A 27,194-nucleotide genomic window follows, 5' to 3' on the forward strand; every position below is an offset into this window, starting at 1 on the left:
ATAACTCAGATGATCGAGTACCTGGTGGTCTAAGCTCTTAATTTCTTCATGTCCCTGTTTATTCATCTGGAAAATAAAAAGGCTGAAGTAGGTGATTACTAAGGTCCTTTCCATCTAGTCCTTCCCCTTCAGTGAGCAAGCTTCCCTTTCTGACCTGGGACTCTTGCGCGGCCCCCCTCGCCACACCTAGCCTTACAGGGTTCCATCAGGGAACCCCTGTGCCTTGGACTCTACTCAGGACTTAGGTGGGTGGCACAGGGTGGGTGGAGGAGATTCGAAAAGTAGCCACATCTCCTACCACTGGAGTCTAGGGGGAGGGTCTCACTCTTGCCTCTTTCTCCACCCTCTTTTCCACAGCTGGAGGAGCAGCAGACCTTAGAGGAGGCCATCAGCGTGGCCACCGCTGCCATGCAGCAGGGGGCTGTGACCCTGGAGCCCACAGAGTCAGAGAGCGGCTGCTGAGCCCAAGAAGGCTGCGTCCCACACCATGCTAGTGGTACCGTGCCACACAGGCATCCTTGCCTCCAAGGCCCAGGCTGTGGCTGATGCGTGGAAGGTGCCATGTCGGTCTCTAGGGCAAGAAGGCAGCAGGAAAACAGCCTGAAGGGTACAGGCGCCCTGCCCAAGAGGAGGGCCAGGCAGCTGGAATCGGGGGCATACGTCATCCTCAGGAGTAAGGAGGACAAGCTTGATCACCAGGCTGCACTGGGCGCCCCCCCAAATCAGCTGGGCACCCTCTCCTCTCTCTAGAAAACACACTTCCTGCCTTCAGTCCACTCCTTCTCGGGTGGCGATTGGGGCTGCTCTTGGGACTAGTCCTCCACTCTGACTGGTCACTGGCCACCAGGGGAGAGGGTACAACAGCTCTTCAGCCCAGTAGGGGCAGAGCAGGCCCAGCCCTGCCTCTCCCAGCAATAACCTCCTCTCTGGAGGCCAGCCAAGAGCCTGGCCACTTGGCAGCAGGGACTTCCTGCCACTGCAGTCAGAAATGCTCAGGGGCCTGTGGCTGGAAAAAAGGTGCGCAGCCCCCTACCCCCAGCTACTCGCCAACCTCTGTGGGAGAGGCAGGGAGTGACCTTGTACATACTGGGGATTGGGTATGATTTGTTTTTTTTTTTTTTTATTCCATTTTGATAATTTTTTTTTTCCTGCTCTGGATGGTGGTGGCAAATGGGTGAATGAGTATTTAATAAAAGTTCCAAGTTTCCATCTGGGTCCCTCCCTCCTCCCTCCTTTTAGCTTTGGGCCCTTTTGGAGGGCTGGTCAAATCAGGCTCTTGGCCCTGTATCCCAGGCACAGACCTCACTCAGTCTCAGTGCCAGACAGTGGGATTCTCCCACCAGGAGCACTGGGGGCAGGAAGCCCTGCTGTAACCTAAGCCCTGAGTTGCTGCCAGAGGTTTCCTGCCTCCAGCTGAGCAAGTGGGCTTCAGAGGGCCAAACAGGACCAGTGTGACACTGCTTCTGCATCCTGGTTGCATCTTAGGCCTCAGGATGTTTGGCCTGGAGGAACTCTCTTTTCCTCCTTAGCTTGTGTTATATTGTCAGAGCCCCTCCAGACCCAGCCACCCCTCCATATGCAGCACACAAGCCACTGCTCCAGGCAAAGCAGCTCCACGAGGTTGGGGTGAGGGTACCTGTGCCACAGTACCCAGGGTCTCTGAGGCCTCTGCTGCCCTGGTGCTGAAGTTCTGGCTTTGGTACCCAGGTCTGGGGTGCCCAGGCACCGAGGTGTCTGGGGCCATGCTATGGAATTCCCAAGCCACGGTCAGAGTGCCCTGAAGAGTATGTGGTAGGACCAGAGTGGCCCCTGGTGGGAAGGAGAGGAGGCAGGGAAAGGTACCTGACAGCTGGACCCCCTCCTGCCTGAGAACATTGCAGGAGTTGGAGATGCCTCATCTCCTCCCTTCCCTGTGGGGGATGTGCCCGTATTCATACTGCCACCCAGGAGATCGGCCCCCTCCCCCAGTGCAGGCCTCCTCTCCTAGGGTGCCCAGCAATCTCCCTTTTACTTTTGCCACCAGCTTCTTGGGAGCAGAGGGCCTAAGCTATGTCCCCAGGGAGTGGTATCCCAGGTCCCTGAGCAGGTTCTCTCAGCATCCGGGCAGGAGGAGGCCCCAGCCCTTCCAGGTGCTGGACCTCAGGAAATGGGAGCCCCGGTGTGGAGCACTCTGACTCCCAGCCCTCCTGAGGCTGGGCTCACCCCTGTGAGTTCAGAATCTCCAGATCTGGGCCAGGGGCCCCAGCGTGGACATTGCTCTGGTGCCAATTAGCACCAAAGCCCAGAGGGTGGGGAGGTGGTGAATCCAGGCCATGTCCTGACCTGGAGGTGCCCCAGCCTGGTTCCCGCCTCAGGTTTGTGTTGTTGCCTGTTTGATGCCACCCAAGAGGCCCCAACACCACAGTAACGTTAGTGCCCCTAAAAGAAGTGCTGTCTCCAGCGCCTTCTCTGCTTTACATCCGCTCCGCACCTCTTTACAGCTCTCCCAGGTGAGCACTTCTGCTTTGCCAGAGAAACTGCTCAGGGAGGTGGAGGTACTTATCCAAAGTGTCCCACCTGTGAGCGTGGACGTGCTGCAGGATGTTTGACCCCATAGCCACAATAGGCCCACTTTTCCCTCCGCAAGCTGCCTCTGGGAGCCCAGCAGGATGCAGAAGGCTCTGGGGCTGAGAGACTCCTAAAGGGCCTCACCCAGGGCACCAGGCTGAGTAGAACCGGGCCTCTAGCTCTCCAGGGCTTTCCCCGGTTCCGGATCCCGGAGTGGGGCTGCTTTGAGCCGCCAGAGCAACAGGCCAGTCCCGCCAGCGTGGGGAGCCTGAAGGAGCAGGCAGGTGGAGCTCTCGCTCCGCGCCTCGGCCCTTCTGCGGTCTTTGCAGCCGTTTGCATTTCCTGAAACCGGATCTCAGTGTCAGAGCCGCCCCTGGGCCGGGCAGGCGCCTCAGCCATGGCCCTGCGCAAGGAGCTGCTCAAGTCCATCTGGTACGCTTTCACCGCGCTGGACGTGGAGAAGAGCGGCAAGGTCTCCAAGTCTCAGCTCAAGGTGAGGGGAGCGCGGGGCGCAGGGGAGGCGGGCAGACGGTCTCATCCCAGCCCCCGCCGCCGGGGGGCTAGGCGTGGCCTCAGCTCCTCCCAGGGGTGCCCAGCTACCCAGAGGCCCAGGAGGGGTGGCGGCCCGAACTGGGTAAGTGGGGCCTCATGGCCTGGTGGGTGCTGCTGCCCACCGTCCTGAGGCCCCAGAGAGGTGTGTGCAGAGCCATCACCCAGGGCCCTGGCCCCCAGCTGTCGGGAGCGGGGGTGTAGAGGTGGCATTATGGGATCCTGAGGGCCACAGGCCAAACTGCATCCCAGACTCCGTGTGATGAGCACACGTCTCCCCAGAGTCAAGCTCAGGCACGCACCCTGCTCCTTCCTGCTTCTTCCTCCTGGCATCGAAGAGAGACAGTAGCTAGTACTTGTCAGTCACTTCCTCTCCAGCTGAGAGAGAGGGTTGAGTCTCACCGCCCATGGCTGGAGAGCAGCTCCTCTGGACCCTGCCTCCCAGGCGGGATAGCGCTGGGCAGGGACAGGACTGAAGACCCGTGGTACTGCCGCTCAGCTCCCCATCACCCTCACCCCCGCACACCCTCTTCCCTTAGGTCTTGAGACCTCACGTAGGGAAGGAAAGGGTACACTCTGAGCCCAGGAAGAACCTCATCCTTGGTTGCCCTTGAAGTTCATTACCTGGTCTTAGATAATTCCTGGGAGGCTGAAAAGTTTCTCTCCATCCTTGTTCCAGTCCTGGGTTAGTTCTATCTTCACCCTAGTTAGTGGGGAAGAAACAAGGTCCTCGGCCCTGGGAGCCCGGGACGTGGAGACAGAAGCAGGGCAGGCCTCAGCTCTCTGGGACCTGCCTCAGGGGTTCATTCATTCACTACAAGTATTTATTGAGTGTGGCTGGGCCACAGATGCCTGGTGTCTTCCCTGTACCACCCTCCCCCCTCCCCCAGGAGGAGTGCAGTTTCAAGGAAACCTCCATTCTAACTCACCACTGGGAGGCCCCTGGAAACCTGAGAGATGAATGGAACAGGACAGACGTTGTACCCCAGCCCCATTCCAACCCCCTGCTTTTCGGAACTCAGACATGATGAACTTGGCTGTCCCGGACTGATCCTATCCCACAGTCCCCTTAGCCAGACGTGTGAGCATCCAATAAATGACCTTGGCTCCCCCAAGTGGAGGGTCCACTACCACCTTAGATCGTCTGGGAGGATCTCCCAACAAGCAGGTTCTTCCCTACGTTCTACTTAAATCCTTTTATTGCACGTGATGTAATCTAGTGAGGTCTTCAGTACAAATAGAAGAAAAACAGATCATCCTAAATCCATCCTTGCAGAAACGCCATGCCCTACATCCACCTTCCACTCTGCCCCTTGAATATCCTTCAGGAACAATCCCAACCTCCACGGATTGTTGCCTCCAAGGTTCATTTTCTGCAGCTCCTTTACCTGCGGCCCCTCATATACGGAACATACAGCACTCAGGTGGTTCCCCTTTCCTGGTCCCATCAGGCAGAAAGGCTTCCTAGTTTGAGTGCCTGTCTTGGCCTCTAACTGGGCAGATGCCTGTTCCCCACCCCCACAGGTTGAGTATTTGCAAGGACGGTTACACGAGAAGCTTGCACACTTGAACCATCCGCTGTCTTTGTACCACATCACAGCTCAAACTGAGCCCACTGCCAGTAGGCTCTGTGGTCACACAGGATCAGTGTAGATTTCAACCCACTCATCAGAATACTTGTTTGCTCTGGGAATCTGAGCTAGCAGTGGGAGTCTTGGACGAGGCGGGGGCAGAAATGGCAGGGCCCATGTCATAGGAGAGAAGAATAAGGAAGGCAATTTTCCCTCAAACCTCTAGTGGTAGAGACTGGAATGGGAGGAAGTAGTGATAGTGTTGGGGGTGGGGTTGCCGGAAAAGCAAGAGCAATAGAGAAGTGGTCAGAAGGCAGAGGGAGAAGCAGATGAGAGCCAGCAGCACCCTCCCTCCCCTAAAAGACTTGGTGGAAAGGGAGAAGATCTTGGGGGTAGGGGCCAGCCTGTCCTCACTAAAACTGTCCCTGGCCGCGGCATCCTCAGCTGGGAAGAGACAGGAGACCTGCACCAGCGTAGTGCAAGCTGGTCCCTCTTCTCCCCTGTGGGGCTGGTAGAAGGGCTGCTGTCCTGGCAGAACTGTAATGTAATGAGGCCGGAGGAGGAGGAAGAACAGCAAGTCCTCTGAGAGGCACCCAAGGGGTCAGGATTGTTTTCTCTGAACAAGAGAAGGCTTGGGGGAGAGATCAGATGAGTTTTTCTTCTCTGAATCCTTTTTTTTTTTTTTTTTTGTCTTTTTGCCATTTCTTGGGCCGCTCCCATGGCATATGGAGGTTCCCAGGCTAGGGGTCTAATTGGAGCTGTAGCCGCTGACCTACGCCAGAGCCACAGCAATGCAGGATCTGAGCCGAGTCTGCGACCTACACTACAGCTCACGGCAGGATCCTTAACGCACTGAGTGAGGCCAGGGATCGAACCTGCAACCTCATGGTTGCTAGTCGGGTTCATTAACCACTGAGCCACAACGGGAACTCCTCTGAATTCTTGTAGAAAGTCCACTAGCCTTTGACCAGGTGGGTTGAGAAAAACACAAGTAGATGAGTAGGAGTGGAGGATGGCGCTTCTGCCCACAATGGGTGTAGGTTGAACACAGAATTTCTCAGAAGTCGAGGACTGTGAGTTGGTTTTCTTGTTGTCTTTTGGCCACATCTCCAGCAGAACATCTTCCCAGGATTTCCTGGCCAGGGAATCAAACCAGAGCCACTGCAGTGACAACGTCAGGTCCTTAACCCACTGCACCACAGGGGATCTCCAGGACTGTGCATTTTTGCAGGGTCCCTAGAACTGCCTCTAGGAGTACGTACCTATCCCCACAGAGGGCTGCCAGGAGGGGAGCCTGGGGGATGATGGGTTTCCTAAGGGCCACACCTTCTTCCCTCTGGGAGCAGCTTTGGTTTTAGGCCTCCTGGGTGATCAGCTGAGAGCGGGGCTTCCTCACTCCCCAACCACCAGGCCTGGGGGGCTGAGATTGGGCATGTGGTTGGAGCTGCATGTATTAATGAGGGCCTTAGGAGGCCCACATTGCCCCTGACTGGCAGGAGCCAAGAAGGCAGAGAGGGCAACCCGGGCCTTCCCTTCTGGCCTGTTTAAGGTCTCCCAAGTTCCTAAACCTCTAACTGGGGCTCCCAGTTTCTCTTGCCCACCCACTGAGGGTCTCTGAGCTTTGGGCACTGCCCCTTCTGGAGAAGAACAGCAACCTTCTCCTTGGTGGAGGAGAGGTTAATAGCAGCTCCAGCCCAGGACTCTGATAACTAGGCTCCTCAGCTTTACTCTGACTCCTACCTGCTGCTGGCCTCCTTAGTCTCGAATGTAGAGGATGGAGTTCCCTGGTGGATTGGCAGCTTAGAGACCTGGCATTGTCACTGCTGTGGTTCACTTTAGTCCCTGGCCTAGAAATTTTCACATGCTAAGGGTACGGCCGAAAAAACAACAAACAAAAAGTAGAATGTGGAGAAGGATGATCCAGTGCTGTGCAGAGCATTTGACTCAGAGCTGGATAGGCTTAGACCGCTGTTTCTTCTCCACAGGGTGACCTTATGCAAGTCACTGCCCAACTCTGAACCTCTGGTTTCTCATCTGTAAAGCCCGAGGGCTGAACTGGGGATTACCAAGCTATCCAGTTAGCCAATGAAAATAAGTTTTATCGGAGTTCCCGTCGTGGCGCAGTGGTTAACGAATCCAACTAGGAACCATGAGGTTGCAGGTTCGATCCCTGCCCTTGCTCAGTGGGTTAACGATCCGGCGTTGCCGTGAGCTGTGGTGTAGGTTGCAGACGCGGCTCGGATCCAGCGTTGCTGTGGCTCTGGTGTAGGCCGGTGGCTACAGCTCCGATTCGAACCCTAGCCTGGGAACCTCCATATGCCGCGGGAGCGGCCCAAGAAATAGCAAAAAGACAAATAAATAAATAAATAAATGTCATACTTTGCAAAAAAAAAAAGATCTATATAATTTAAAAGAGTCGTCACTTAAAAAAAAAAAAAAAAGGAGTTTCCGTCATGGCGCAGTGGAAATGAATCCGACTAGGAACCATGAGGTTGCACGTTCAATCCCTGACTTTGCTCAGTGGGTTAAGGATCCAGCATTGCCGTGAGCTGTGGTGTAGGTCGCAGACTCGGCTCAGATCTGTCGTTGCTGTGGCTGAGGTGTAGGCCGGTGGCTACAGCTCTGATTCAACCCCTAGCCTGGGAACCTCCATATGCCACAGGTGCGGCCCTAAAAAGACAAAAAAAGACAATAATAATAAAAATAAAAGAGTCACTTAGCACCTAGCTGCATTTAGAGATGTCGGGCCATCTAGGAGGGAGAGCTTAGCCACCCTCTCTGCAGCCAGTGCTTCCCACTTTTAGGGATTCCCAAACTCTGTATCTGCATCTACTCCTGAAGTCTGAGAACTGCAGAACCACGGTCCTGGTGAAACCAAAAACACCTCTGACTAGAACCCAGCCAGAGCCCAGATTGGAAGTTGAACCCACGTGCTGGCACTCAAACCCAGCCAAAACCCAGATTAGGACTTGAACCCACATTGTTTTAATTGGAATCACTCACCTAGTGTCTGAACTCACTGAGGCTCAGGTTCTTTGTGTCTCAGCCCAGAAGGAATTCAGCTAAAGACAAAGTGATGCGCAAGAAGTAGATTTATTAAGATAGGATGCTTGTGAGAGATGCAAGCGGGCAGGCAAGGAGGCTCTGCCCCGAGGATTAGGTGGGCTACAGTTTTATCATCCAAGGAAGGTGGGGAGGGGGGAAAACTGCCTTCATCCTTGTTCTTCAGGCAGGCTTCTATCACTAGCTCCTCCTTTGTATAGAGTAAGAGAGTATTTGATCCCATGAGGTCAAACTAGGACTGTCATGGCGCTTATTCAAATCAGCAGAAGGGTGGTACCATCTGCTAAAATACGTTGAATCATCTCAGGTTTCCAAATAATGAGGGTCTCCTACTTTGTAATGCTATTTTTCCCTTAAATTCTTATCCTTGGCCTCAAGGATCATTATCTTGCTGAACTTGAATGCAGGCCTCATTTTATCTTTCACTTAATGCCCTGAGGCCTATTTCATGCTTTTATTTATGGTTTTATAGTTAAACAAGCCTGCTCAATTCCCTAATGTTCTGATGGCTTTCCTGGGTGAGGATTAACTTACAGTGGGCTCCCAAAGTTCCCTATGTTTCCCCCTCTGTCTGTGGTCCCCTACTGGGACTTCTACAACTACCTGTGTAGCTCTCCTGCTCCGTCCCTATCACAGGCACCCATCTCCACTACTGAGTTTTTAGGGAACTCCCAAGCCCCCAAGGAGAACTACTTTACCACCTGCCTCCAGAGAAAAGGGTGAACAAATGAAGCCTCTCTGTGGCTGCCCAGCCAGAGGTCAGAGGCTGCCTGGGTGGGTGGGGGAGACTGAGAGTCCTCTCTGGGGGAACCCAGTGGAAGCTTGTGAAAACGCAGACACCTGGGCCCCACCCCTGGAAACTCTGAGTCAGTAGTTCTGGGTGGGCCTCAGCACATTTCAGTTTCAACCCGCTTCCCAGGTGATTCTGATGCTTAACCTGAGCCAGTGCAGCACAGCCTCTGGAGCAGGCGGTGGAGGCAGACCATAAGGAAGGAGACCCCTGCCCTCTCCTGAGCCTTGGTTTCCTCATCTGTAAAAGGATGGTGATGAGTCCCAGCCTCCAGGGCTAAGGGTTGATAGAAATCAGCAGGTGAGCTCCTGCGCAGGCTGGCTTCCACCCCCGCAGACCCTCCTCTGGCCACGCCCTCGCTGCCCGGGGCACAGGAAGCCTGGCAGTCAGGTCCGCGGAGCTCTCTGGAGAGGTTCTGCGCCCCAAGTGTCCGGCGCCTTTAATTCCCCTTTGTCCTGCCGCCCGATGGCCCACAGGGGTCAGAGCCTCTGCCCTGGGCTCCTCAGGTTCCACGGACAAAAGGCACAGGTGAGGAAGGTCTTCAAAGAGAGCATGGCCAACAAACCCAGGAGAGGAACGGTTCGAGTAACTGGTGCTGCTGGGCCGGAGGGGACTTGTACATTAGGTCCTCGAACTCCATTTTTAGAGAGATGAAAACTGGGGCCCAATGAGCTTAATGTGCTCAAAAAGGTTCAGCCCATGTCCTTCTGACTTTCGTATTTTCTCCTACTTCTCCCTTGAAGAGTTAAGTTCATTCCACAGATATTTATTGAGTATCCATTAAATGCCCGACACAGTGATACAGCAGTAAATAAAGCATAAAAATCCTCACCTTTATGATGCTGACATTCTAGTCAGGGAACACAGATGATAATAAGCAAAATAGGAGTTCCCATCATGGCGCAGCAGAATCGAATCCGACTAGGAACCATGAGGCTGCAGGTTCGACCCCTGGCCTCGATCAGTGGGTTAAGGATCCAGCGTTGCCATGAGCTGTGGTGTAGGTTGCAGACTCGGCTCTGATCTTTGCTGTGGCTGAGGGGTAGGCCAGCAGATACAGCTCCAATTGGAGCTCTAGCATGGGAACCTCCATATGCCGTGGTTGCAGCCCTAAAAAGCAGGAAAAAAAATATAAGCAAAATAAGAAAACATGCATGATGTGATGGAAGAAGATACAGGACAGGGAGGAAAATAAAGCAGAAGTGAGGGTAGAGAGTGGGGAGGGTAGAGGGGATGGGATTTAAAGATTTAAATAAGGTCGTCAGAGAAGCCCTTCCTGAGAAGGTGACATCTAAATAAAGATCAAAGGGAGGAGACTGAAGGAATAGCAAATGCAAAGGCCCTGAGGCCTTAGCAAGTGTGCCCTGCCCTTTTGAGGAATGTGAAGGGGGCCAGAATGGCTGGAGAGAAGTGAGCAAGAGGGATGAGGTCAAGAAGGTGCAGAGCAAAGTCTCTGGAAGGACTTAAGATTTTACACTGAGAATGTCAGGAAACCCTGGAAGCATTTAAGTTAGACTTGAGTTAGTCAAAAACGCTTAGCATGTGGGGCACATTGGACCCAGCTCTGTGGTAGGGTGGAAGTTAGAGTCCTCGTTGCCCTCAAGGATTAGGGAACACCCAGAAATGCTCACACAAACAGGGAACAGCAAAAGAATGTTATTACAGAACAGTGTAATAGCATGGTACACTAATAACAGTGCTTAATGGCACCCTTTGTTTTTCATCTCTGTAGCTGAAAATTCTTGCCATGAAAATATTGTATGCTTCTGGTGCAGAAGAATATAATTTTAAAGAAGTTGAAATTTATTATAAAACATGTTTCACTGATATAAAAAGTTCAAAGACAAAAATAGTGTTAAAGAAGGTGAAAGTTCGAGTTCCTGCTGTGGAACTAGTTAGTATCCATGAGGATGTGGGTCTGATCCCTGGTCTTGCTCAGTGGGTTAAGGATCCTGTGTTGCTGTGGCTGTTGCTGTGGTGTAGTGGCTTTGGTGTAGGTCACAGACACAGCTCGGATCCCACTTTGCTGCAGCTACTGCTCCAATTTGACCCCTAGCATGTGAACTTCCATATGCGGGTATAGCCCTAAAAAGGCAAAAAAAAAAAAGGTGAAAGTTCCTTCCCCCCCCCAGGGGTGGGTGGGTGGTAGGATAATAGCTTAACAGTTTGCTGAGTCTTCTAGATTTTGTCTATGTACAAATAAGCATATTAGCTTGAACTATATGAAATTGCTGACATTTGATTGTTTTGACCTACTAAAATAGCAGTTTAATACCGTTCAATATAATCTCTGCACACATAATATCTTACAAATATTTCATTCTACAGCATGCTTTTTTAAAATCTGCCAGTATAGTATGTATATCTTTCCATGTCTGTTCATACAAATATAGTAATAAAAATAGCTCACAACTGGAGTTCCCTGGTGGCCTAGCAGTTAAGGACCCAGTGTTGTCACTGCTGTGGCTCAGATCACTGCTATGGTGCAGGTTCCATCCCTGGCCCAGGAACTTCCTCATGCCACAGGTGTGGCCAAAAAAAATAAATAGCTTACAAGTGTTATTAAGCAGTTTATATGATTGCACTATGGGCCACGTGCGTAAGCTCTTCATTCCACAACTCCCTGTGGAGCAGGCCCTTTATTTTCCTCACAGAGGAGGAGACTAAGGTCTCAGGGAAGTTAAACCACTTACCCATGAGCACACATGAGGCAGAAGTAAAATTTTTCAACCACCCACGGGTCGATGACACAGTGTACCTGTCCCCAGTTGAAGGAGCCTCAGGCTACCTCCATCCAGCTCCTTTTGTTCTAAACAACGTCTCAGTGAGCTTTCTTGTCCAGGTAATCCTGTTTCCTTGAGTGACTGCAGGTTGAATGATTAAAAATGGTGGAGGTGAGAGTTCCCTTTGTGGCTCAGTGGTTAGTGAACCCGACTAGGAACCTTGAGGGTGCAGGTTCGATCCCTGGCCTTGCTCAGTGGGTTAGGGATCTGGCGTTGCCTTGAGCTGTGGTGTAGATCGCAGACGAGGCTCAGATCTGGCGTTGCTGTGGCTGTGGTGTAGGCCGGCAGCTGCAGCTCCAATTAGACCCCTAGCCTGGGAATCTTCATATGCCGAGGGTGCAGCCCTAAAAAGAAATAAATAAACAAACAAAAAAAATGGGAGTCAAACTCAATTTTATGTTTGATAGAGACTTGCCCTCCAGAAAGACCCATTTCACACTTCAGCTATAGCATGTTGAGCCTCCGTTTCTCCACAGCCTCCTCAGTCCTTGGTAGTGTCCGTCTTTTGCATCTTGTTAATTGGGTAAACATTGCACTTTGTACACAAGAAGAGAATTTACATTTGCTCTGTGCAGACCTAACTCTGGCACACTCATCTCACCCTTCTCTCGCAGCCCCTCTGCAGGGCAGGTATTGTCCCGTTTCACTGGCCTTCACCTTGTCCCTGCAAAGATTGGAAGCAATGTCCATGAGGGCGCATGTGGATGCCCGGGGTCCCCACACTGCGGGAGCGAATGGGAGGCTGCGCTGGAACAAATGTGCCTTTGGGCTCCTGGTTGCCCGTGGGAATTGTGGGCAGAGCAGACGGAACCATAATTCCTTTTTTTAATTTTTATTCTTCTTTTTTTTTGGTGTGTGGGGGGGCTCACCCACAACATGCAACAGTTTGCAGGCCAGGGATTGAACCCGAGCCACAGCAGTGACCTGAGCTGCTCCAGTGAAAATGCTGGATCCTTAACCCACTGCACCACACAAGAACTCCCCCATGACTTATTTATTTCAGGTTCTCTCTTGTTTTTTGGGGTTTTTTTTGGTTTTTGGGTTTTTTTTTTCTTTTTTAGCCACACAGGCACTATATGGGAATTCCGGGGCCAGGGATTGAACCTACGCCGCATAGCAGCAACCAGAGCCACAGCGGTGAGAACGCAGGAGCCTCAACCCACTAGGCCATCAGAGAACTCCCAGAGTTTGTACTTTTTGACCACCTTCACCCATTCACTCCCCACCCCATACCCCTCAAACCACTCATCTGTTCTCTGTATCTGTGAACTCCTCTTTTCCCCCTATTTTAAAAAATCCACGTAGGAGTTCCAGTTGTGGCTCAGCTGGTTAAGAATCTAATTAGTATCTGTGAGAATGCGGGTTCAATCCCTGGCCTTGGTCAGTGGTTAAGGATCTGGCGTTGCCATGAGCTGTGGTATAGGCCACAGACGCAGCTCAGATCCCACATTGCTGTGGCTGTGGCTTAGGCCGGTGGCTACAGCTCCAATTCAACCCCTAGTCTGGGAACCTCTATATGCCTCAGGTGCAGCCCTAAAAAAGCAGGAAAAAAAAAATCCACATATAAGCAAGATTGTACAGTATTTCTTTCTCTGTTGGACTTACTTCACTTAGCGTAACGCCCTCAAGGTATGCCCATGTTGTTGCAAATGACAAGATTTCATTCAATTTTTTTTTTATGACTGAATAACATTCTCCTGGGTGTATATAAACACACACATATAATTTTTACAGATGAATTTTAGTTATGATTGAACTGAATACCATGTGCAGAAGCCTTAGCCAGGATGGAAGGGGACAAGCGGGAAGGTGGGAACAGCCCTTGGGCCCAGTTTTGGTTGGGGTCCAGGAAGACAAACTGCCACTCTGTCTCAGGTGCTGTCCCACAACCTGTACACAGTCCTGCACATCCCTCACGACCCCGTGGCCCTGGAGGAGCACTTCCGAGATGATGACGATGGCCCTGTGTCCAGCCAAGGATACATGCCCTACCTCAACAAGTACATCCTGGACAAGGTGGGGCCCTCAAAGCTCTCTGCTCTCCCTGCTTCCCAACCTGGCCAGCACACCAATACACCGCCACCCCAACTCCTCCCCCTGCAAACCCCCATTTTTGTCCCCTCTGCCCATCCCTGCGGTCCCACCCCCTTCCTTCACGTGCCAGCCACTTGCCCCTCCTAACTGGCTCTCAGTCTCATCTCTGTCTTAGCCACCACCTTTCCCATGACCTTCACCCCCTCCCTGCTGGGCTTCTGCCTGTACCTGACACAGTCCTCCCAGCTGTCCATCCCCCAACTCCTCTCAGCTGTCACTGTCATCTCAGGCTCTTCTTGACTATCCACTCCCCTCTGGGCTTCCTCTTCTCTCTCCCCTGGGCTGAGGGGCCAGTTTCTCTGTTGGCCGGGGACTTGGATGGATGTGGATGGGGGGAGGCAGTAGCGTGATTGGAACCAGCTAGTTACCTGATAATCAGCTCAGGGATTCCTCAATTTCGAGCCCCGACTCGTCAGGGTTGGGAGCAGGGATTAGACGACCCTAAGAAGCCAGCTGGAGCCAGGTTAGTGGCAGAGCAGGGACCGGGCAGCCTTCTCAGCTGACATGTGGGTCTGGTGGCAGGTGGAGGAGGGGGCTTTCGTTAAGGAGCACTTTGATGAGCTGTGCTGGACCCTGACGGCCAAGAAGAACTACCAGGTAGACAGCAACGGGAACAGCATGCTCTCCAACCAGGATGCCTTCCGCCTCTGGTGTCTCTTCAACTTCCTGTCTGAGGACAAGTACCCTCTGATCATGGTTCCTGATGAGGTGAGGGCGATGGCAACCTCAGGCACTTTATCACTGGGGGCCAGGCCTCAGCAAAACCATGAAGGAGGCCAAATTGCCTCGGCACTTTCCCACATCCCCTTTCTTTGTTATCTCCCCGCGCTCGCACCTGTCCACACCCAGCTGTCCCCAGACGCTTAGCACTGCCCCACAGCCGAGCAATTCCACCTTCTCCCAGGAGGTCCAAAACCAGTTTCCCTCACAGTAGGAAAGCGGGCTGCAAATTCTGTCTACACCGAGGTGTCAGTGCCTGATGCATTACTGGCCGTTTCAAAACGAAAACACTTAGGACCTCAGGCACTGTGGCAGCCTGAGAGGGTGCTCTGTTAGGGGAATGGAGACCTTCCGGGGACATCGCTCCAGTTTTTCCAAGGGAGCAACCAGGTCTGGCCCTGGTTCAGCTCGTCTCTTCCTATCTTCCCCAATCTGGGGGGGGAGTGCGCCCCAACAGACTCACCGCAGGGCCCCAGAGAGGGCACCCTGGGAGTAGAGGCCTCAAATCCAGCTTCTACCTCCTCACCTCATGGGTGAAGCCAGGGCAGGTGCTGCTTTTCCAGTAGACCTGCATCCTCCCTCTGTTCACCCCCCGCCCCCCTGCCCCCATCCTGAAAAGCCTTTTCCTGACCCTTAAGCCCTCTTGGGAGCTGTGAAGATACCAGGGCAAATTTAGGTCTTTAGAGCAGGGTACACTGGCCAGGGGGCTGCTGTGTTCACACAAAGTCCTGGCCTAACTGCACTCAGATTCATGTCCTCGCTTCTGTCTGTGGAAAGAACAAAGGGTGCCCCCCCCCCCTCCCCGCAACTCCCAGCCAAGACGTGGCAGCCCCCAGAGTGAAAATCCTGGAGAGAGTTTCCTTGAAGCTGCTGGGGCAGTAGAGGGACGTGTATCTATCTGTTGAGACACCTGGTGGACACCTTTGTCAGACCCACGGCAGGCAGGGCGAGGTGGCCTCTCGGAGGCCGGAGAGCTGCTTGCTGCTGTGATCAACATGCAGTGTGAACATACTGCAGCAGGATGTACCCCAACCACCACTTCCTGTTCCTCTGTAACAGGTTTCCTGTCCCTGCCCTGCTTACTCCCAGCCCCAATCCCCTTGCCCTCCTGGAGGGGAAGGATCCCCAGGGTTGGGGCTTGGGGCTTGGAATCAGGACTCAAATGGGATGTGGATTTGAATTGAGTTCTGGCTGCTACCAACTTGCTGTGTGATTCAGAACGAGTCACTTCCTCCTTTGAGCCTCAGTTTTGCCATCTACAAAGTGAGGGTGTTGGATGAGGGGGCCCTTGTAACCCCTCTGACATTTTCTATGCTTTGCTGCCTCTGCCTGGCCCCCCAGCCCTCAGCTCCCACCTCACCCTGCCCTTCATTCAAGGCAGGAAGGAGTGGGGCTGAGGGAGGAGAGGGGATGCCTGAATTGAATGTGGGGTTCCAGGACCCCCTCCCAAATCTCTACCCAGGTGTCCACCAGTGTTTTGTCCTCTGACCCCCTCCCTCAACCTGGTCCCTGGTCACCTCTGCCCAGGCCCTGGGAGCCTGATGTTGGTGTTGGAGCGCCCCCTGGTGTTGGCACCGGCAACACTGCCTGCGGCAGCCACCAGGCCTTCCCTCACCCTCCAGGTGGAATACCTGCTGAAGAAGGTGCTCAGCAGCATGAGCTTGGAGGTGGGCTTGGGGGAGCTGGAGGAGCTGCTGGCCCAGGAGGCCCAGGCAGCCCAGAGCTCCGGCGGGCTCAGCGTCTGGCAGTTCCTGGAGCTTTTCAACTCGGGCCGCTGTCTGCGAGGCGTGGGGCGGGACACCCTCAGCATGGCCATCCACGAGGTCTACCAGGAGCTCATCCAAGACGTCCTGAAGCAGGTCAGGCCAAGCTGGGAACAAGGGGAGGACCCCAGGGAGGGGCGAAGGGGGGCCAGGCATGCCTCTGACTTTGCTCTGGCTGGCAGGGCTACCTGTGGAAGCGAGGACACCTGCGGAGGAACTGGGCAGAACGCTGGTTCCAGCTGCAGCCCAGCTGCCTCTGCTATTTTGGGAGTGAAGATTGCAAGGAGAAAAGGGGTACCATCCCACTGGATGCGCAATGCTGCGTGGAGGTGAGGGGGACAGGTGAACTGGCGGAGCACATCTCAAGGCCCAGAGGGTTTCCTGTGTAGTGTGAAGGCACGGGGGTGAGGGGGAGGGCAGGTGGGAAGAGCCACAGTGACAAATTTCTTTTCTTTTCTTTTCTTTCTTTTTTTTTTTTTTTTTGGTCTTTTAGGGCAGCGCCTGTGGCATATGGAGTTTCCCGGGATAGGAGTTGAATTGGAGCTACAGCTGCTGGCTACAGCCACAGCCACAGCAACGCCAGATCCTTAACCCATTGAGTGAGGCCAGGGATCAAACCTGCGTCCTCATGGATACTAGTCAGATTTGTTTCCACTGAGCTACGACGGAAATTCCCACAGTGACAAATTTCTGCTTAGATGAGTATAACCTCAATCCAGTTGACCCTTAAACAACAGGGGCTGGAACTTCATGAGTCCACTTACACATGGATTTTTTGCAATAAACACATACAAGAGCACTGCACCGTGTGCAGTTGGTTGAATCTGCATCTAGAACTGGGGTATTGAGGGCTAACTAAAGTGATACATGGGCGTTCCCGTTGTGGCGCAGTGGAAACGAATTCAGCTAGCATCCATGAGGGCGTGGGTTGGATCCCTGGCCTCTCTCAGTGGGTCAGGGATCCAGCATTTTCATGAGCTGTGGTGTAAGTCACAGATGAGGCTCGGATCCCGAGTTGCTGTGGCTTTGATTAGACCCCTAGCCTGGGAACTTTCATATGCCCCGGCTGCTGCCCTAAAAAGCAGAAAAAACAAAAGTGATATGTGGATTTTTGCCTGGCCAGAGGCACCCCTAGCCCCTGCATTGTTCAAAGGTCAATTGCCTATCTGAGTCCTCAGAGCCATTCTTAGCCATGTCAGCACTCTTTTTTTTTTTTTTCTTTTGGAAAAGTAACACACTTTATTTTTTTTCCTCCAGCGTTATTGAGATATAGTTGATATAGAGCCCTTATAAGCTGAAGGTGTACAGCACAGTGATTTGACTTACATCATAAAGTGATTAGTACAAGTTTAGTGAACATCCATTTTCTCATATAGGTACAAAATTAAATAGAACATTTTTTTCCCTGTGATGAGTAATCTTAAGATTTACTCTCTCAGGAACTTTCACATATAACATAGAGCAGTGCTATGTTTATCATGTACATCGCACCCTAGTACCTGCTTAGCTTATGTCTGGAAGCCTGTGCCTTTTGACTGCCTTCATCCAGTTCCCCTTCTCCCACCCCCTCACCTTGGCAACTGCAAATCTGATCTGTTTTTCTACGGATTTGTTTTGTTTTTGAAGTATAATTGACCTATAACTACATTAGTTCCTGTTACACAACATAGAGATTCAATACTTCTATATATTTCAACCTGATCACCATGATAGGTCTAGTTATGAGATGTCACCATGCAAAGATAATTGTGTCATCATAATTACTAACTATATTCCTCACGCTATACATTTTATACCCATGACTCACTCCTTTTGCAACTGAAAGTTCATACCTCTGAATCTCTGTCAATTTTCCTTTCCACTCCTGCCACCCTACTCTCTGGCAAACACCTATTTATTCTCTGAATCTATAATTCTGTTTATGTTTTGTTAGCTTTGTTCATTTTTAAAAATTTTATTTATTTATTTTTCTGTTTAGGGCTTACACCCACGGCATATGGAGTTTCCCAGGCTAGGGGTCAAATCAGACCTACAGCTGCTGGCCTACACCACAGCCACAGGAACACCAGATCCGAGCCACATCTGCAACCTACACCACAGCTCACGGCAATGCTGGATCCTTAACCCACTGAGCAAGACCAGGAATCAACCCACATCCTCATGGATACTAATTGGGTTCCTTACCGCTGAGCCACAACAGGAACTCCTGTTCATTTGTTTTGTTTTTCGTTTTTAGATTCCATATGTCAGTACTTTAAAAAAAAAAACCCAAAACTACAGATCAAATACTAAAATCATGGGTGAATAATGTGGATTTTGCTCCAGATTTCAGAGGAGATAGATGGCTTAGGGCTCATATTACCCAGCAAAACTTTTCTAAAAATCCTCTCGAAACATCTTTCTCCTTCACCCAAATTCCATTCCCTTTGGCAACTCTATACCTCCCTATTCTTCCTTCCTTCCCACACCTTTTCCTCCCTGGGCCCTGCCCATTATCTTAGAGGTGTGAAACAACAATTAGGAGTTCCCGTCGTGGCTCAGCAGTTAACAAATCTGACTAGCATCCATGAGGATGCAGGTTCAATTCCTGGCCTCGCTCAGTGAGTTAAGGATCTGGCGTTGCTGTCAGCTGTGGTGTAGGTGGAAGACGCAGCTCAGATCCTGCCTTGCCATGGCTGTGGCATAGGCTGGTGGGTATAGTTCCTACTCGCCCCCTAGCCTGGGAACCCCCATATGCCGCAGGTGCAGCCTAAAAAGCAAAAAAAAAAAAAAAAGTAGTAAAATACATAAACATATACTTCACAATGTAATTTGCCTTTTTAACCATTTTACAATTCAGTAGTATTAAGTACATTCACATGTAACCATCACAGTTATCTATTTCCAAAGCTTTTTTTTTTTTATCATGTCAAACAGAAACTCTGCACCTATTAAGTGATAACTCATCCTTCCTCCCTTTCAGTGCCTCTATAACCTCTATTCTGCTTTTCTGCCTCCATGAACTTGCCTATTCCAGGTGCCTCATATAAGGGAATAATATAATATAATATTTGTCCTTTTGTGCCTGGCTTCTTTCACTTGGCATAACATTTTCAAGCATGTTGTGGCATGAATCAGGACTTCATTCCTTTTTTTTTTTTTTTTTTTTTTTTTTTGCTTTTTAGAGCCACAACTGTGGCATATGGAAGTTCCCAGGCTAGGGGTTGAATCGGAACCACAGCTGCCGGCCGGCCACAGCCACAGCGACATGGGATCTGAGCCCTACACTACAGCTCATGGCAATGCCAGATCCTTAACCCACTGAGCAAGGTCGGGGTTTGAACTTGCAACCTCATGGTTACCACTCATATTCATTTCTGCTGTGCCACAACGGGAACTCCAGGACTTCATTCCTTTTTATGGCTGAATAATATTCCACTGTAAGGATATACTACATCTTGTTTTTCTACTCATCCATTCATGGATATTTGGTAGTTTCGATCTTTTTGCTATTGCGAATAATGCCATTATGGACATCAGGTGCGAGTTTCTGGGTGGATATGTATTTTCTTTTCTCTAGGTACATACCTAGGGGTAGACTTGCTGGATCACATAGTAATTTTTTTTTCTTTTCCTTTTATTTTAGGGCCACACCTGTGTTATATGGAAGTTCCCAGGCTAAGGGTTGAACAGGAGCTGCAGCTGCTGGCCTACGCCACAGCAATACCAGATCCTTAACCCACTGATCGAGGCTGGGGATTGAACCCGTATCCTCATGGATACTAGTTGGGTTCATAACCCACTGAGCCACAAGGGGAACTCTCTCACATGGTAATTCTGTGTTTACCTTTCGGAGGAACAGCCAAACAGTTTTCCATAGTGCCTATACCATCTTACATTCTCACCAACATTGTATGAAAGTTCCAATTTCTCACCAACACTTATTGTTTTACATTTGAAACATTATTATAGCCTTTCTAGGCCCTGTCCATTTTTATCACATAAGGAAACAGCTGTCACTGTGGAAAGAGCTCAGATTTAGGCAGAAATCCAGTTCCACCACTAACAGGCGGTGTGCATTGGGCAAGTTCTTGGACTCTTAGAGCCTCAGTTTCTTTCTCTGTAAAGTGGACCTAACAAATGTTTTAAATGTAAAATAATAAGTGTTGGTGAGAAATTGGCACTTTCATAAACTGCCTGGTACAGACCCTAGTACCCATGAAGCTCAATATGGGGTAGCTGTTGTTTTCCACTAGAATGTGAGCTTAGGGAAGGCAGGGATTTGGTTTGTTGGGCACATCTCAGTATCCCAAATGCCCAGAGCAATGAGTGGCATTCAGGAGATTTGATAAAATTATCTGTGGAATGAATGAATGGAGAACTTTCTTGCCAGGCAGGGCCATGCGAAAATGGATGGTCTCAGTAGTGACTGTCACTGGAGATGTTTGACAGTGATCTGCATGAACACTGGGAGGCCACTAGGTGCTAGGCTCCATGCAGGAGGAAACCGGTCCTACCTTCAAAGAGCCAAGTTGTGGGGACACAAGCATCCCTATACCCGACCTCCCAAGCAGGCCACGCAGGCTCCTGGCGGAGGGGGAGGGGTTCCCCTGGGGCTCAGCCAGGAGGGGCAGGGGCTGGAGCTGGAGCCCCCCTGGGGCGGCTGTGGCCTGAACCCAGTGACGCCAGCCTGTCTGGAGCCTCCTGCCCTCTCCCAGGTGCTGCCCGACCGAGAGGGGAAGCGCTGCATGTTCTGCGTGAAGACGGCCTCCCGCACGTACGAGATGAGTGCTTCAGACACTCGCCAACGCCAGGAGTGGACGGCTGGTGGGTGCTCGCCGGTTGGCCTGAATCTGACCGGGCCTCGGTCGTCTCATCTGTGAAAAGGGGTGTGGGGGGGATGATAGCACTTTGCCCAGCGCGAGGCGGGACTCCAAAGCCCTCTCCTGGCAGGGGGCCACCTCGAGGCCTCTCTGCCCCTAGCTGGTCCCCTCTCGCTTCCTCTGCAGCCATCCAGATGGCGATTCGGCTGCAGGCAGAGGGGAAGACGTCGCTGCACAAGGACCTGAAGCAGAAGCGGCGCGAGCAGCGGGAGCAGCGGGAGCGGCGCCGGGCAGCCAAGGAGGAGGAGATGCTGCGGCTGCAGCAGCTACAGGAGGAGAAGGAGCGGAAGCTGCAGGAGCTGGAGCTGCTGCAGGAGGCGCAGCGGCAGGCAGAGCGCCTGCTGCAGGAGGAGGAGGAGCGGCGCCGCAGCCAGCACCGCGAGCTGCAGCAGGCGCTCGAGGGCCAATTGCGCGAGGCGGAGCAGGTGCGGCCGCACCCGGGGCGGAGGCGGTGGGCTGATGGACCTGGTGAGACCCCGCCTGGGGGCGGAGCCACGACGAGGGATGCTTGTGGAGGCAGGATACAGAATGAGGGACAGAATCAGCGGGGATTGAAAGATGGGGGACAGAGTCAGTGAGCTTGAAAGATGGGTATGGGACAGGGACTGTGCCAGGGGTGGGACAGGATAAGGAACCTGGCCGAGGAAGGGCTTGCGAGGAGAGATGGATTGGGGCGGGGCTGGGGCCTGAGACTCCCGAGGGCTGGAGCTGAGTGCTGGGTGCAGAGCCGGGCGGGGTTCGAAGACCGTGGCTGGGGGTGGGGCTTCAATAGAGGCGCTGCCTGGACAGGATCAGGCGACTGGGTATAAGTTTGGACCTAAACTGGACTAGACTTGATCTGAACTTTTTTTTCCTCTCTCTTTGTTTTCTTTTTTTTTTTCTTTTTAGGGCTGCACCCGCGGCATATGGAGATTCCCAGGTTAGGGGTCTAATCAGAGTTGTGGCTGCCGGCCTTCACCAGAGCCACAGCAACACGGGATCCGAGCCGCATCTGCAATCTACATCACAGCTCACGGCAACGCCGGAGCCTTAACCCACTGAGCAAGGATCAAACCCGCAACCTCATGGTTCTTAGTCGGATTCGTTAACCACTGAGCCACAATGGGAATTCCTGATCTGAGTTTTTAATGAAACCAGTTTGGGGAACGCAGGATGAGAGGAAGGGGTGATGAATGCCAAGACAAACCAGGAGTATAGAGGCAGATTTAGGATTTAAGAGATCTAAATCTGGAGTCAGAGACACGCATTCAGTTGAGCCCTGCCTCTTAGGAACCCTGTGATCTCAGGCAAGTTAGCGTTTCTGTGCTTCAGTTACCTGGGACGTGTGGATGACAATAGAACCTGGCTTACAGAGGTATGGGGGGGACCAACTAAGGAAACACTATGAGTTATAATTGTCATAACAATTATAATTACAGTTACTCCCTTCCTAGCACTAGCCTAATTATAATTATAAAACATACTGTAATGTGTGATAATAACTATTCACGCTGGTGCTAAAAGGAGATGACTAGATACCCTTTCCACCATGTAGCATCTGTTCCATCTGTTCACTGATCATTATCTGACCTAGTCAGGCTTGCTGAAGGGGATCAGATCAGGAAACCCTGATGTGAAGGAACCCCCCCCCCTACAACCCCGGGCCTCACCCGGAGATATCTAGTTGGGCTGGTCCAGCAAAGCCCTGGGGAAAGGGCAGCATACCTGCCACCTTCCTCCCCAACACCCCCATTGACCTGGCTCCACATCCTCCAACAGGCCCGGGCCTCCATGCAGGCTGAGATGGAGCTGAAGAAGGAGGAGGCTGCCCGGCAGCAGCAGCGCATCCAGGAGCTGGAGGAGATGCAGCAGAGGCTGCAGGAGGCCCTGCACCTGGAGGTGAAGGCCCGGCGGGACGAGGAGGCCGTGCGCCTAGCCCAGACCAGGTAGGCCTGAGGGACCCCTTCTGGCTCCCCTCCCGACTCCCTCACCCGCCCTCCTGCTGAGCACCTGAGAGGTGCCTTGGCTGTGGAGGTGACGCAGTGCATGCCCGGCAGACTGCTGGAGGAGGAGGAGGAGAAGCTGAAGCAGCTGCTGCAGCTGAAGGAGGAACAGGAGCGCTACATCGAGCAGGCGCAGCAGGAGAAGCAGGAGCTGCAGCAGGAGATGGAGCTGCAGAGCCGCTCCCTGCAGCAGGCGCAGCAACAGCTGGAGGAGGTGCGGCAGAACCGGCAGAGGGCCGACGAGGACGTGGAGGTGAGGCCCTGGGGTGGAGTGAGAGGCAGGGACACAGGTGAGCACCTTAGCACACAGGCTCTGGAACCTTCCCTCAAACCACGGCTCTCTCATTGCCTGGCTGTGTGACCTCTGACAAATTACCTAACTTCTCTAGTACCAAGGCCATCATCCAGGAAAGGGGATTGGTAATAGCCTTATTATGAAGAATAAATGTGACAAGACGTGGTATTTGTAGGTAGTAAGCACTGAAGAAACATTAGCTGCTGTTTTTAATCATTGTTCTTAATCTGGGAAAAATCTCCTGCTCTCCCAGCCCCTGCTTTACTATCCCTGTACTTTGGCTCTACTCTTCGGAGTTCACATCTCCATAGCAGACTTTTTTTTAACTTTTCATGTTGTGTTTTTACTAATATTGATTATTTTATTTTGCTTCGTTGGCATACATGGTCATTGTAGAAAATTCAAACACAGACATAAGTATCATAAAAGGGAAAGTTCCTCTGTGATTCCCCCCCACCCCCGACCTAATGGCTGCACCGGAGCAGAGGTTTTTGCATTAGGTCCTGGAGAGGTGGTGTGATGCAGTGTTTTAGAGCTCCATGTGTGTCCCTGAGCAAGTCACTTAACTTCTTTTGAATCTGTCTGTTAGACTTGACTCAGATATGGCTATGGCTGTGGCTGTGGCCAGCAGCTGCAGCTCTGATTGGACCCTTAGCCTGGGAACTTCCATATGCTGCAGAAGCAGCCCTAAAAAGCAAAAATAAATAAATAGGTAAATAGATATTAGCACATCCTAGCTGCTTAATAAGTGGAAACTATGAAGTTCCCTGGTGGTGCAGTGGGTTAAGGACCTGGCATTATCACTGCTATGGCTCAGGTTGCTGCAGTGGCCCGGGCTTGATTCCTGGCCGGGGATCTTCTGCATGTTGCAGTCACAGCCAAAAAAAAGGAAGAAAGAAAAACCTAAGTGGAAATTATGATTATTTTTGACCCTTTGAAGGTCTATGAATCCCATGAAATTTTTTCTTGTCATTTCTGTCTTTTTAGGGCCTCACCCATGGCATATGTAGGATCCCAGGCTAGGGGTTGAATCGGAACTGAGGCTCCTGGCCTATACCACAGCCACAGCAATGCCAGATCTGAGCCATGTCTGTGACCTACACCACAGCTCATGGCAACGCCAGATTCTTAACCCACTGACTGGGTCCAGGGATCGAACCCTAATCCTCATAGATACTAGTCGGGTTCATTAACCACTGAGCCACGATGGGAACCCCTAGTCCCCTGAAATTGGATACCAACTCTGTTCATATACATAACTCTTTATGAACATACATGAGTTTTTCTGGGGAAATAATTTCCCCAGAAATTATTTGTCAGCCTCTAAGGGACTAGTGAACCTGAGAAGGTTAAGATGCCTTGTCTTGGATAGTGGCTCTGACCCACTCCCCACTGGTTCTGCCCTCATAGGCTGCCCAGCGCAAGTTGCGCCAGGCCAGTACCAATGTGAAACACTGGAATGTCCAGATGAACCGGCTCATGCATCCAATTGAACCTGGAGGTGAGAAGGGTTAGGCCCCGGCAGTTTCCCTGGAGCGGGGAGGGGGAGGGGAGGGAGGAAGGAATACTTCAGGCCCACAGAGTCAGCACAGAACCGAAGCCAGGGGGTTCTCCTCCCCTACAAGGGCTGAGGCAGGGTCCCTCAACTTCTCCCCTTTGCATGCACCTTGCTCCTTACTGAGACCTGCCTTTTCTCTGCCAGACAAGCGTCCCACCACCAGCAGCTCCTTCACAGGCTTCCAGCACCCTCTACTTGCCCGCCGAGACTCCTCCCTAAAGCGCCTGACTCGCTGGGGGTCCCGTGACAACAGGACCCCCTCACCCAGCAGCAGTGAGCAGCAGAAGTCCCTCAATGGCGGAGAAGAGGCTCCCATCGCAGCTTCCACCCCTCAGGAAGATAAACGGGACCCAGCACCAGAAAACTAACCTCTGCTAGCCTCTTTGGCCCCCATCTTCGTGCCTACCAGGACCTGGCCACAGCTGGCCTGTGGGTGACACCAGCCGCTGCAGAAGGAGCCGCAGTCCTGGTACCAAGGGCCCAGGGCCTCTGACCGAGAAACAGTCCAGAGTAGAACTTGGTTCATTTTTTTTGCACCAGCCCCAGGCCCCAGACCACTGAGTCTGTCGGAGGTGTTGACCCTCGAGAACTTGAACCTGTGCCTTAACCCCAAGGATCCTATACCCTGGGCTGGGAAAGAGAGTAAACAAGCAAGCCAGGGGCCATCTGTCCCCATACTGCCACCAAGTTTTGGAGGCGCATTTCCAAATAAAAATTAGTCTTGGAATAAATGATTGATCAGGTCTACTCTCCGTCTCTCCTACCTTTTTCTCTCTTCCTCCCTCAAGTCCAGTTGTAGGTCCCAGAGGGAGTAAGGTGTAAAGCAGTGGCTAGGAAAGTACACTCTGCCAGGTACCCGACTGGGTGACTTTGGTCAAGCTTCTTCATCTCTCTGTGCTTCAGTGCCCATGTTGGTAAAATAGGGATAATAATGGTACCCACCTGATAGTGTTGTTATGAAGGGTAAGTGCTTGGCCGGTAAGCAAGCACAGTTATTGCTATCACCCCAAAGTGTTTATTGAGAGTTTGTTCTATGCCCTGCACTTTCCCAGGTTATTTAATTCTTGTGGCATCGCCAAGAGGTGGATATCATTCTTCTTATTTTACATGTGGGGAAATTGAGACTCAGAGAAGTCCGGTAATTGCCCAAAGCCTTTCACACTTGCTTCTATTCCTATGTTGTCTGACTCGCCTTGTTATCTAAACAGAGATCTGGGAATCTAGGATGACTTGCTCACTCCCTCTCATCCCTTCATGCAAAACCCATCATTAGATCCAGTAGATTTTCATTCCTTCCGCACCCTCATCTATCCCTCCATCTCTGTCCCCATGGCTATTGCCATGGTGACAGCCTTTGTATCCTCCACCTGTATGCTCACCTTTGACTCCTTTTCCATCTCGCCCCACATCTAATCAATCTCCAAATTGGATTTCCTTGATCACTCTCAAATCCACCCCTTGGGGCCTTGTCACATGAGCACTGCTCACTCAGGTTCGTTACCGATAAACCATGACTGGAATGCCTTAACATCTTTTTTTTTTTTTTTTTTTTTTTTTGGAGTTCCCCTTGTGGCACAGTGGAAATGAATCTGACTAGGAACCAGGAGGTTGCAGGTTTGATCCCTGGCCTTGCTCAGTGGGTTAAGGATCCCACGTTGCTGTGGCTGTAGTGTAGGCCAGCAGCTGCAGCTCCAATTTGACCCCTAGAATGGGAACTTCCATGTGCTACAGGACAGCCCTAAAAAGCCCCCCACAGAAACCTATTCAGGCAGCTGTGGGGAGAAGGGTTACCAAAGAGACATGGTTACTGCTCTAGTCCAGCTAGGAGATGACTAGAGCCAGCGTAAGGCGGTGCTCATGTGATAAGGCCCCAAGGGGTGGATTTGAGAGTGATCAAGGAAATCCAATGTGGAGATTGATTAGATGTGGGGCAAGATAGCAAAGGAGTCAAAAGTGAGCATACAGGTGGAGGATACAAAGGCCTTTGCCATGGCAATGGTGTAGGTTGCAAACGTGGCTTGGATCTGGCGTTGCTGTGGTTCTGGCGTAGGCTGGCAGCAACAGCTCCAATTAGACCCCTAGCCTGGAAACCTCCATATGCCGCAGGTGCAGCCCTAAAAAACAAAAGACAAAAAACCGAAAAGAAAAAAAAATTTTTTTAATCTTTTTTTTCTCATGTATTTTCTGGCTTTTGTTGTAGGGTGTTCTCAGGTGAGATTAACGTTTTTTTTTTTTTCCTTTTTAGGGCCACACCTGAAACATATAGACATTCCCAGGCTAGGGGTCTAATTGGAGCCACATCTGTGACCTATACCACAGCTCATGGCAATGCCGGATCCTTAACCCACTGAGCGAGGCCAGGGATCGAACCTACAACCTCATGGTTCCTAGTCGGATTTATTTCCTCTGCACCACAGTGGGAACTCCCAAACATCATTTTTTAAATTGAAGAATGGTTAATAGTTAATATACAATGTTGTGTTAGTTTCAGGTGTACAGCAAAGTGATTTAGTTATATATATATATCCCTTTCCAGATTCTTTTCCACTATAGGTTATTATAACATATTAAATATAGTTTCCTGTGCTACACAGCAAGTCTTGCTGTTTATCTATTT

General features: G+C 51.5%; 2 protein-coding genes across 4 annotated transcripts in view; both read left to right on the plus strand.

Annotated features, from left to right (window-relative positions):
• The window catches only part of ZNF76 (zinc finger protein 76), a 31,192-nt gene extending 29,983 nt beyond the window's left edge, over positions 1-1,209 (plus strand). For 2 of the 3 annotated variants that reach the window (XM_021098617.1, XM_021098618.1), the window contains one exon: positions 358-1,207. In XM_021098617.1, the coding sequence (XP_020954276.1) occupies positions 358-462 (105 nt within the window). In that variant the 3' untranslated portion in view covers positions 463-1,207. Of the gene's footprint in view, positions 1-357 lie in introns of all 3 variants that reach the window. The other variant, XM_021098616.1, reaches the window with a different exon arrangement.
• DEF6 (DEF6, guanine nucleotide exchange factor) lies at positions 676-25,324 on the plus strand. The gene is made up of 11 exons (XM_001929239.6): positions 676-3,040; positions 13,179-13,319; positions 13,920-14,105; positions 15,740-15,976; positions 16,063-16,209; positions 20,578-20,686; positions 20,869-21,167; positions 22,501-22,667; positions 22,779-22,977; positions 24,430-24,520; positions 24,722-25,324. The coding sequence occupies exons 1-11, from the start codon at positions 2,945-2,947 to the stop codon at positions 24,943-24,945; spliced, it is 1,896 nt and encodes a 631-aa protein (XP_001929274.1). The 5' UTR covers positions 676-2,944; the 3' UTR covers positions 24,946-25,324.

Source organism: Sus scrofa, chromosome 7 (genome assembly GCF_000003025.6).
Source record: "Sus scrofa isolate TJ Tabasco breed Duroc chromosome 7, Sscrofa11.1, whole genome shotgun sequence".
Lineage (NCBI taxonomy): Eukaryota > Metazoa > Chordata > Mammalia > Artiodactyla > Suidae > Sus > Sus scrofa.